At 42.0% G+C, this 11,858-nt stretch overlaps 1 protein-coding gene and 1 non-coding gene across 2 annotated transcripts; both read right to left on the bottom strand.

The window, feature by feature from the left end:
• Positions 1 to 341: 341 nt before the first annotated feature.
• LOC114145600 (uncharacterized) lies at positions 342 to 9,663 on the bottom strand. Its single transcript, XM_028019242.1, has 5 exons — positions 9,535 to 9,663; positions 5,503 to 6,156; positions 4,995 to 5,081; positions 3,284 to 3,475; positions 342 to 3,065 (listed from the first exon to the last, which is right to left on the bottom strand). The coding sequence occupies exons 1-5, from the start codon at positions 9,605 to 9,607 to the stop codon at positions 2,878 to 2,880; spliced, it is 1,194 nt and encodes a 397-aa protein (XP_027875043.1). The 5' UTR covers positions 9,608 to 9,663; the 3' UTR covers positions 342 to 2,877.
• Positions 9,664 to 10,977: 1,314 nt separating this feature from the next.
• Positions 10,978 to 11,050, bottom strand: trnar-ccg (transfer RNA arginine (anticodon CCG)). The gene has a single exon. It is a non-coding gene; the product is annotated as a tRNA-Arg (tRNA).
• Positions 11,051 to 11,858: the final 808 nt, after the last annotated feature.

Here is an 11,858-nt window from a genome sequence, read left to right as displayed (position 1 = left end):
TGAAATAGGAAAAAATCGGTTCAGTACAACAAATATATTCAATGCTAATGATTCCAAGTCAATAATATGAAACACTACGGTCTAGCTCAGTTTATAATCCAAGTCAGTCTCCTGTTTAAGGAACCATACATAGCCCATTTTCTGACTTTACTTTTTAGGAAGTCTCAACAGCTTGCCCCAGCTGAAGGATGTTATCCCCACAGGACCATGCAGCCACTGCCATGTATCAGAGTGTGGAGGGTGTTTTCAAGGATTTGTGAGCTGCTAGTTTCCCGATAAGACTACAATAATTTACTAATCTGGTAGAGGAAGTTAGGAGTTTCATAGTAAGACACATTAAATGAAAGATCTTTTCAGACTTTTATTTGTAAAAGGTTTGCAAAAACCATGTTATTATATTCCCGCAACTTCACAATTCTATACTGGTATATTGCATAAAATCCTGAACAACAACAAAACGCTCAATAAAGTCATATAAAGTTGTAACATGACAAAATGGAGAAAAGGTTCAAGCGGTGTGAGTACTTTAGTCGGCCGCTGTACCAGAAGGTCCGAGGCCTGTGTGTGTGTGTGTGTGTGTGTGTGTGTGTGTGTGTGTATGTCTGACTCAGCCTCTTCTTAACTCATCCGTGGTGCCAAACGGAGAAGTGGGCCCCCGGGGACGATGAGGTCACGACCTGTTTACAACCATTCCTGTGATCAAGTTATCCTGAATGACACATCCAGCCATCACCGACTCCCATAGCTCCCTCTCCTCTCCCTGACCTCCACCTCTTTATCTCCTCCACTCAAACCACTAAATGGATCCAGAGGCTCTCATGGATGCCGGGAGCGCCACAGATGACCACAAGCCCACAGTTTTTTTTTGTTGTTTTTTTTTGTTTGGTTTTTTTGCGCAGTCTTCACACAGGAAGCATCTACCAGATATTCCCACCTACCCGCCCCACACCCCTCCTTCACATGCTCTGTGATGAGGAATGTCCTCCCGCTGTGATAGTGGCCACAGTGTTGGATCAGGCTCCCGTTTCCTGCCCACCACATGCGCCTGTTCCCTCCAGCACTGATCGCTGATAGAGGCTGCGTGGAGCCTGGGAACTGACCAGAGATGACGGACATGCGGAGTGTGGGGGCGGGGGCGAGGAGAAGGAGGAGGAGGAGGAGGAGTTCAGCGCAGCAGAATTTGGCTGTTAAACTTTAATTTCTGCGCCCTGTTTTGAGGGACGGCACTTCTGGGAATAACAAAGTTGCATGTAATCAAGCGAAAAATAATAATATATTTAAAGGGGGGGGTTCTAATTGCCTTTATTTGACAGCAGCCAAACAGGAAAGTGGGCTGTGGGAGTGGGCCGGGACTCGAACCCGTGACCTCTGTGTGAGTCGCACGCTTTCCTCCGGCGCCGTCCCCGTGCTTAATAACGTGTATTTCTCACCTAGAAAGCACATGGTCTTCATTCAGGCTAAGTTTAGAAAGACAGAGCAAGAGTTTAAGTGATGTTTTTTCCTCAAGCTAATTCGACAAACCCGACGCCGCTCGGGCTCTCTTGGTTATATATTTTAATATATATTTTTATAATATATATTTTACGTCGCTTGTCCACCCGCTCTCACTCTGCTGCTCCCTCCACATTTCTCAAATATCCCCCCTCTGAGCATTGGCCTCCCGAGCAGACGCAGCATCTCGGAAAATAAGCCGCGATGAAGGCGCTTCTTTGAGCGCCCAGGTGTGTGGAGGATCAGATTCCCGCGATTTGATTCACGGCCCGGTCTCAGCGAAACCCACGACTCCTCCTCGTCGCTGTGTTTGGACCCCCACCGCCTCCACCTTTTTGATGTTGGGCCTATTTATCACCGTGGACACATAATTAAAGTTAAAGAAAGCAGAACCTCTCTCAGAGCCAGCTGAAGTTCCTCATTTCTCGCCATCTGAATACTCCTCTTCGCTCTCCGCTATGATTTGCTGCCTCTTATTTGTCTGGACCTTAGCTTCCTCCCATCCAACAATCTATTGACCCGGGTTTTTTTTAAGTCGCAGTACATTTCTTTGAAGTCATGGGTTATGGGTTTCATGTTTGAAAAGAGTAATGACAGAAAATATTAGGATATTCCAAAAAATTTGCAGCAATTTTTAAACCTCGCTATCTGGATTTAATGTCTAGGAAATTGAAGCATTACTAAACCGTAAACCATCCCAACATCCCATGCTGTGTTGATTATTGTGGAAAACAGACGGAATCTTTTCCCAATGCCAAATTTTGAAGCAGATTCAACAAACAAGCCATTTGTCCCACGCTTCGGAGCAGCTTCGTGTCTCTTCAGAAAAGTGATACCAATTCAGCTCTGGTACTTCATGTACCAGCCATGAATGCGTGAAGAGTTTAATTCGAGTTGAGCTCAGGAGATAGCGTGAGAGAGGAGCACTTGAGTCCCAAGCCAGCACGAGGAGGAGTCCAGTTAGTCAAAGTTGCTTGCATCCGTTGGCGCAAAAAGTGGGTGTGCACTAAAATGCGACGCCCAGGGGGCGCCGCGCTAGATTGGGCGCCAAAAACAATGGCAGAATAATCATTTCTAGTCGGTATTTTCTGTATTTGACAGCTGTTTGTGCATTGAAAACCCCCTAGTAGGTGCCTATAATATGTCTGCGTACACCTCAGAAAGTACTTCGCTGCGTCCCGCTTGCATCAAAGAGGCCCCAGCTCAGTTCAGTTCTTTGGGAACTTCATAGATAAAGCCGATATGATGATACATGGTAGCGGTCCATATGAGAGCACATCCACTTCCGCTGGACATCCTCCCATCTTGCACAGTGCCATAGGGTTGGGTAAGATCGGCTGCGAAGTCTCTTCCCCCGCAGCAGGGGGCGATGTTCTCGTCAGTGGTTCACCTACACTTGGAGCGGACGGCCTCCAGAGCTTTCTGGTGTCTCCGTTTGTTGAACCTTTTGACGTAGTTGCTGCTGTGCAGGAGGCCATCCCCGGGCTTTAGTTTGCCAGCCAGCAGGGTCAGGAGGTCACTGGGAAGGTGGCGCCTCCGGTGGTAGATCTGACCCATTACAATGTATCTGGCCCCTGTGGGACAAAGCAGGTGGCAGGTTGAGTTAGTCTACATTAAATATTTTTAATGAAGAATGGCCAAAATCTAGTAGAAACACACCCCGAAATTCATAATCACAGCAAAAGAAACCAAACAAACAAACAAAAAAAAACGATTCTGTGTTCTGCATCAAACCCAAATGTCAGACACATTTGTTTCCCGCTCAACTCAAAAGCAAGTTTCTTAAACTCACCAAGCTTGATATCAGGACAGGGCTTGCTGCACTTGAAGGTGTCCAAGACCAGGAGGCGAACCTTGAAGAAGAAGCTGTCCGGGGTCACGTAGAGACGACTCATCTTGTAGAAGCCGTCAGCGCTCACCATCAACGTGATCAGTCTGACTCCTTTCCTCAAAACATCGATGTCGTGGACAATCCCATTGACAGCTGTCCAGAAGACGAGAGGCGTTTGGTTAGACGATTTGAAAACGGCATTACGGTGTCCAGGGTAATGTAAGATGCATGATTGGAAAAGCCGTCATGCACCAGGAAGAAAGCTCACATTTTTAACGTCTGTAAAGCTGGTTAGTTTATATTACTGAAATGACATGAGTCAAGGCGAAACAAACTGGCAAAAGAAAAAAAAAACAATCATTCTTTGATTTTCAAGTTTTATTTATTTGGGTACATTGGATTTAGGATTTAAGTAGTGTCCCGTCAAGAAAATAATCTTTAGTTAACCCCCTTCGTCTTTTCATTTGAGACCACTAAAAGCAGTCTGAAATCCTATTTTATTTATTAATTGTAAAAAAAAACATCCAAAGCAACAAGGCGCTAAGTGAAAATGGTCTCTAGAATGCCGAGTTTACTTTTACAACTCACACCTCAGCAAATCATTTTAAGAGAAACTGCCTGTCAGAATGATGTACCATAGTTGACCAACCAAAACGTATCCAAGAGAGTGTCTGAGACTCTTCCATGACGTAAAGAACAAGGAAAGCACTACAGGCTGCACTTGCTTTAGTTAGGACCAGAGTTCATAATTCAACAATAGGAAAAAGATTCAGACTGAGCAAAAAAATGGCTTCAGGTGAAGAGTTCTAATGTGAAAATTACTGCTAACAAAAAGCAACCTGTCTGTCTCACATGCCCCCTCCAAACAAAACAAAACAAAAGTGATTGCTAAGGCATCTGGTGTAAACCTACCAGCGCTAATGAAAAAGAACATTATGCCATCATGGAGATGGTAGTGTTCTCCAGGACCTTGATAACTTACAGTAATTGATAGAACCATGAATTCTCTCTCTTTCTACACTCCAACCCTCTTCGGGTCAGACAGCAGGACAGTAGTCGGCCGTCTAATACCCTGCCGCACGTCAGCAGGTCCAGCTCTCAAGGGCTCAGAAAGACTAAGATTTAGAAGTGGCCCAGTCAAAGTGTAGTTTTATATCAGATCGAAATGCTGTGAAACGATCTTAAATGGGCTCTTTCATGTGTAAATATGACTGAATAAAAACGATTCTGCAAGAAACGTTGACCCTGTTTCCTGCACATCGGGGTAAGAACCTTATGACTCGTTCACTCGGAAATGTATGATTGCTGCTAAGACTTTTGGGGGAAATTACTTTTTCCCACAGAACCAAACAGTTTTTTCCCCCCCAATTACTAAATTAAGCGTCGCTTGAAAAACTCAGTTTTGTGTATTTACTCAGGCTATCTTTGATTTTAAAATTGCTTTGACGATCTGAAACAACAAAGCTTGACAAAAACGCAAAATCAGAAGAAACCAGTAACAGGGTGAATACTTCTTTGTATTAGGTTGAAGGTAATTCAAGCAAAGCAAGCAAACAAGTACGGCATTAAAATCTGTTTTAAATTGCTGAGAAACATCACGGAAATAACAACACAGACCAAAACGCATTCTAAATGTGGTTACATTTCTTCTACATGTCTTTGTATTACATACCAAACTCACTGTAGCAGTAATATTCCCTCTCATCCTTCTCCTTCCTGCACTCGCTCATGCAGAAGGCATCGTGTGTGTAGTCAGACTCTGTGGACAAGAGAAAGGCAGCTTGAGAGGACAGTTTGAGAAGAGTCTGTGCTGCTTTCTCAAGATGGCAGGGAAGACTCATGACTGCTGTAACTATTAATACACATTCACTCACTAAAGCATTAGACTTTTTAAGAGAGGAAGAGTCTTTGACTTTGAACTTCCAACTCTGTTTTGTCATTTTCAAATGTTGCCTCTAAAACGTCTCATTTGCCTGTTTTTTCTTATGTTTAGGGCAGGAAACTTCTAATATGTATTGGAATATTCAACTATAAATGCTCTAAGAGTGGAATTGTTTTGATTAAGGTATTCCCATGTGGGAGATTTAGTTCAGGGACCCTGTTAGAAGATATGTGGAGCACCCTGTCACAACACACAGGTCGGATTTCAAGATCAGGGAAACGGCACCGGCCTCTCCTACCTCGCCTCAGGACGTCAAACTGGTAGAGCAGGCTGGAGGACCGCCGGGTGAAAAACGCCGGCGGGCGGCTGTTGTTCCAGGCCGCGGAGCTGATTCCAGACTGGTAGAGGCCGGACCTCCCAGGCCGGTTCTCCTCTGGGTCCTGGCGTCGGTTGGGGGAGTCTCTGCGAGGTGAAGAAGCTGTTTGATGCGGCTGGATGGGTGTTTGTGTCTGCGCTGGGGTCTTGGGTTTGGAGTTGGGCTGTCCCTCCGGCTCACCCTGCTGAGGAGGGCTGATGTGGGTCTGGGTGTCCTGACTGATTTTCTGTGTCGTGCGATTGGAGCCAGCACTTGTGGCTCCTGTCAGCTGGGTTTTGGGAAGCAAACCGGCAACGTCCCCCCTGTTTTTCTCACTGTTGTGCTCTGTTAAACGGTCACTCTTGTGCCCCTTTTTGCTCTTATTGTTGGGGCCGTGGTGACGGAGGACCGGGGCCAGGTTGCTGTGCTTTGGCCACACAGCGGATGGCATCGGGTGGAAGTTTAGCTTAGACTCACTAGACTTGCTGCTTTTCTCCAAGAGCTCATTGATGGGCAGAGTGGGCTCTTTGACCACTAGTCTGGTTTGGTTGCTTGGTGCAGGATCCTGTGGACCCTTCTCTATAAATGTGTACAACTCTGAAAAAGAAGCAAACAGCACTTCAGCTACAAAATGATACAATTCAAACTGACACTATGACTGATATCTGGAAAACTGTTTTCCCTTTGCTAAAAGAGTGACCCCACTCTATTAACACTGTGGGCCTTTGTTTGTCTTGACCTTTCTTCCTGTTTCCTAAATGTCACATAAGGTGTCCCTCTGGGATTTGTATTAGGAACATCACTTCTTGCAATGTCTAATAATAATGTGTGCCAGAATATTATTGATGCCTTTCTCCGTCTATCATCCTATATGCTGATGACACAGTTGTTTGTTGACCTGGAAACAGCATTGGCCTTGTGTTTGATCTTCTGCAAGAAGACTTATCATTTGTTTCACCTCAAAATAGTTCGAAACATCAAAAAAAACTGAAGAAAAAGCAAATATCCAAAACATCCTGTGACTGTATTGAGTCATCTGTCTGAAGAATGCGACAGGACTTTGGAGGATACTATGGCTGCTTTAGTTAATGTAGCACTACTGACTCATCCGTTAGCCAATGCTCCCATTTCAATCTACTCTGACGGTTCTGAGTATGACATGGAAGCAGTGTGTTAGTAATGGGTGGATAACACCTGGAAACTGCTAGCTATCTTTAGTTGCCAACTGCCGCCTGGCAAAAGAAAGTACATTGGAGACAATTCTCCTGTATTTCAGAGTTCAGACATTTTACATGTTGCTAGCAAGGCTAATTCAGTGGCAGACTGTCTTGGGCCAGGATAAGGGTTGTTCATCTGGGACCAGACTATGCCCTTATGACTGTTGTTCACAGAACAGATCAGTGTGTACAGGAGCTCAAATGACCCATATGGGGCTAATGCTGACAAATGTGGTTTCCGGTGAAGGCAGCGTGACTCTGCTGTATGATACCTCCACAAGCCAACCCCATTCCATAGTTCACGCCAATTTAAGAAGTGGGATTTTCAACACTATTCATGGTCTTCCCCATCCAGACACTAATGCAGCCCTGTGACTGATAGCTGGCAAGTTTGTTTGACAGGATTAAGAAACGTGTGAGGACCTGGGCTGGCACCTGCATGGGAGTCCAATATGATGCATTGCATTACAAACCAGGTGGCTTGAAGGTGTCCCAATGTCATCAACATTGACAGCAGAGGTGGTGTGTGTGCCTTAATTGGTATGTGAACAATACATTTTGGCATACCATCAGGCCTCTCTTTGAAACACAGTCACAGTTCACTTCTGAATTGTGGAATGCCATCACCGAGAGTCCAGTGGTTAGGTTTCATAGGACCATTGCTTATCAACCTCAGGGTAATGGACTGAGAGAGTTTCTCAGCTTCACTAAGGCAGCTAGTCTGAAGGACAATAGTTGAGTCAACAAATTTCCACATCTAATGCTTGGACTGCAAACTCCAGCTATGCCAGGTCTACAGTTATTGTCATTAGAGATGGTTTATGGCCAACCGCTGCAGAGACTTTGCGTCCTGTCACTACATTCTGATGGTCACCTATTGCATAGCAGGCAACTTTCTTTGATAAAGCTAAAGTTTTCTCACCAGTCTCCATGTCATTCAACATCTCTGCAAGCTGAAGAGAACTTTTACATTCCTGTCATCCTCAGTGCATTGGATTTTGTGCACCATGGACCTCTTTGGAATGGCTGATGACATATATTTGATTGTGGACATGGGTTCACAATCAAACAGATAGGAGAGGTTTTCTGTAGAACGCCTCAATACGGCATGCCTAAATTTGAACCAATCAGTTTGTTTGGCATGGCTCCCACATTGACGTAGATACCCTTACACCTACAGAGCCACGTGGCTTCACTGATGGTCCTAAATCAATGTCTGAAGTCACTCAGGACAACATCCTGCCTAAGTGCACTAGGTTTGGCTGTGTTGTTCAACTAGGGACTAGGGAATTCTGGGGAAATGACTGTAGGGTATTGTGAGGATTTGAGTTTTTCTGTGTGTTTATTTAGGTTTCTGTGTTTTGTGGAGTCTCTGTTGTCCCGTCTACCCCTTGATTAGTTAAACCTGTTCCTGGTTTCCCCTGATTGTCTCCCTGTGTATTTAAACCCACCTGTGCCCCTTGTTTCCTTGTCGGGTTCTCGTCTATGCTACTGTCTTGTCATGTCATGTCAAGTCTGTTGTCAGTTGTTTGAACCAGTTGCTAACAGCATTGAGCCATTAACCTTCCACTCATCTGTGCTGCCTGGATTATTGTTTGTTTATCATTAAATCATAACTTCCTTCACTTTGACCTGGGTCCACTGCGTCTGCCTCACCACAAAACATGACAAGTACTCTCAATGTATATGGCATAAGTCACTCCTTAGAGAATTTACACCTTGTGTTCCTATACACATTGAGTCATTATGTGTTTTACAATAGAAGGTTACTGTCTGAGCCCAAAATAGTTCCTTCCACGTCCACCCAGTATTTTATTTATAATAAAATAACACTAATTGGAGCCTCCTATGTGCCTCACTCTGACCGTGGTGTCATTATTTAAGTGAATACTGCTAACTTAAAAAAATGTTGACTATTCAAGCTGTTTCTAGATGTTGGGCACTGAGATTCCTCACAGGATCTCACCCACCATAATAATGTGCACATTTACATTAGATTTCCACATGCATGCTGTTGTAACTGTTTATGTAATTTATAAATCAATACCGGATTTACTATCAGTGGTAGTAAACTTTCTATACCACTTAAATAGAGCATCCAGAGCTTCTACTCACAGGCTTTTATCATGAAGTATTTAGTGTTCATTTAGTAGAACAGGTATACAGGTCTACTTCGAAAGAAGCAACAACTGGATCAGAAGCAGCGAAGCGTAATTGACCGTGAAGATTTCAAGCAAATGTCAAAAGCACTGGAAAAAGCTGTTTGTTATTTTATTAGCAATGCTATCCATAATATGGTCCACTTGTTTTATTTTGTATCTTCATTTAATTAGTTGTATGCACTAGATTGACTACACTGACTGCCAGGTATATTTATATTAATATACCTGGCATGTTAGGGCAGGTTTGAAAATGAGACGCCGTGTGCCAGTAGGATTTACTTGTATATACGATGGTAAAATAATAGCAATAACAACAAAATGTAAACAAAAACCTCAAATTTCCCAGGATCACTGTTTGTAGTTTTTTTTTTTTTAAACAATTTTTAAAATAATTGTTTGAAGTCAGGCCTTTTCTGTATTAAATATCTTATACATAAAAAAATAAACTTACTTATATGGCATACAGTATTTAAATAAACCTTACCCAATTACAGACACAAATAATGCCAGGCGGTGACTAGTATTGGTCATACCTAAAGCTGTAAAATCGACACCACGAGTCAGCAGAAAAAACAAACAAACATAAATCAACTCACCGTTGACAGCCTGCTCCTCTGTCTCATAAAGAGGAAACGCCAGAAACAAAAGAACCAGAGTAATTCCTGTCATCTTGGATGGGCCCGTTTTGGACTCACTGCACTGTTTGTCCTCAAGTTGGGATTCCTGGGATTTTTATAGGAGCGCTCAGGGAGCGGATGGGATGAGGTACAAAGGGAGGGTGTGGGCTGGCCCAAAACAGGGACACAAACACTTTCACACGACACTCCTACCATCTGAGCATAATTCGAAATACACCAACAGAGCCCACTGTGTGAAAGAAATACACACACACACACACACACACACACACAAATATTTGATTAAAAATAAGCTTTCTTTATTATCTGGTGTCAGATTAAATATTCCATTCTTGGCTTCTTCATTTTTATACACATAAAACTTTTAACCTTTACATTCAGTAGGAGGCTATTTAGCATAAAATTCACAATTTAACCCGCTTGAAGATGATTACTTAAAAAAAGATGAGTATTCACCGCCCCCTAGTGTTGAAGAAAAGAATATCAGCATAAATGTTGTAGCAATTTGGATAGTTATTACAGTTTTCTTATACGCATCTGACAAGTCGTTTATTTTATAAATTAAGGCCTAGAAACCCCTAAATGGAATAATGAAAATATAATAAAATGTTCTGGTTCTGTCAATTCTTTGCTCTAAGAGCAGATCTGTTTATGTTCAGTAAGTAAATATCTAAAATGAAAATAAATGTTGGGATATTTGTCCTAAATTATAGGCAGTTTTGTTTCTAAAAAATGTTGGCATTCAGTGAGTTTCAATAAAAACGTCTTTGGTCCAATACACACAATTTTGTGATTCATTAATATGTTTTTGTATTTTTTTTTTAAAAAAACACAAGTATTTATGTTAGAATACTTTATATGATGAAATAAAATTAACTTAGCCTGTTAAAACTTGCTGTTTATTCCCCACACAATGTCTTTGTTGTCCATAACAGGGTTGATATTTCGGTCTACTAAAAAACGTTCAGCCTGAAAGAAAGTAAGAATTAATGTGAAGCAAAAGTTTGACAATTACAGATTTATCCAAGTTTAACATGTTTTCAGTAAAATAACGTAAGAATTTATGGCAAATTCACAGTTTTAACCCCTTTATCTCTTGAAATGCTAAATGTACGTTGAATGATAGAATCCCCCATACGTAATAAAATGTTACGAATTACATTTTGACTATCTTTCTTTCTTTCATTTCAAAAACTAAAATAAATGAATTCAGCAATAAAATTCTGACATGAACAAACGCTACTGTTAGTATGTCTTAGATTGTCATTAAAATGTAGTTTCGACACAATACTGATCCATAAGATCCAGCAACAGGACAAATGCGTTACAGCATTCATCGCTGGTTTATCTCTTAATAAACAATGGCATTGCGTGCTTTCACAACTAAAAGGAAACTAAATGCGACCCAGATGGGACTCGAACCCACAATCCCCAGCTCCGGAGGCTGATGCCTTATCCATTAGGCCACTGGGTCATTACGTGGAAAATCTTAGAAGCGTCATTTTGTGTCGTTGCCCTGTCAGTTTCATGGCGTGTTTTATCTCGTTTTTCGTTTGTACATTTTGCCCGGTGGCGGTCATCTTTGATAATACCGAGGCTTTGTTCTCAAAATGTTACTACGCAGCAAACTATTGCATTTATAAACGCCTTTTAATGCGCCAAACCGCTGAAGTTAGCATCTGGAACGAAGCTTCTGATGTAAAGGGCTCTATAAAGTGCAGTTTATGGATAATGAAATCTTTGTGCAACTAGTACCCTAGCTTAGACAAAATCTGTCAATGTTTGACGTGTCCATACTGTAGTTTTTTTAAAAATTTTTTACATTAATCTCTTCAATAAACCTTAAATGTACATTTTTAGAGTTTTCACAAATTGCATAAAGATTTGACAAATCACAAACTATGTTTTATAGACTTTATCATCAGTATAAAATAATTCTGTTCGAGTCTGGCCATTGTCAAACGCTGTTAAACCGGCAGCGTAAAGCCAAAAAAAAAAAAAAAATCCTTTATTTGAAATAGTCTGAAATTAAATAAGGGTCATGTTGAATCCGAAACTGCTTTATATATGAGATGCGTTAAGTAAAACATCAAAAGTAAAGCAAGTGTATTAAATACGTTGAAATATTTCTTTAAACGTCATAGTTAAAAAACAAAACAAAACAAAAAAACTACGAATCGGATACAAACTTCATTCCCCCCCTCCCTCCTCCCTCCACCCCTCTCCGGGTAATAGGGCGGAGCGTTCTGCAAATCTGACCAATCGTATTTTAGAACACCAGG

This window comes from Xiphophorus couchianus, chromosome 5 (assembly GCF_001444195.1).
Source record: "Xiphophorus couchianus chromosome 5, X_couchianus-1.0, whole genome shotgun sequence".
Lineage (NCBI taxonomy): Eukaryota > Metazoa > Chordata > Actinopteri > Cyprinodontiformes > Poeciliidae > Xiphophorus > Xiphophorus couchianus.
Note: the sequence above shows the minus strand (reverse complement) of the source record. Positions and strands in the feature narration are given on the sequence as shown.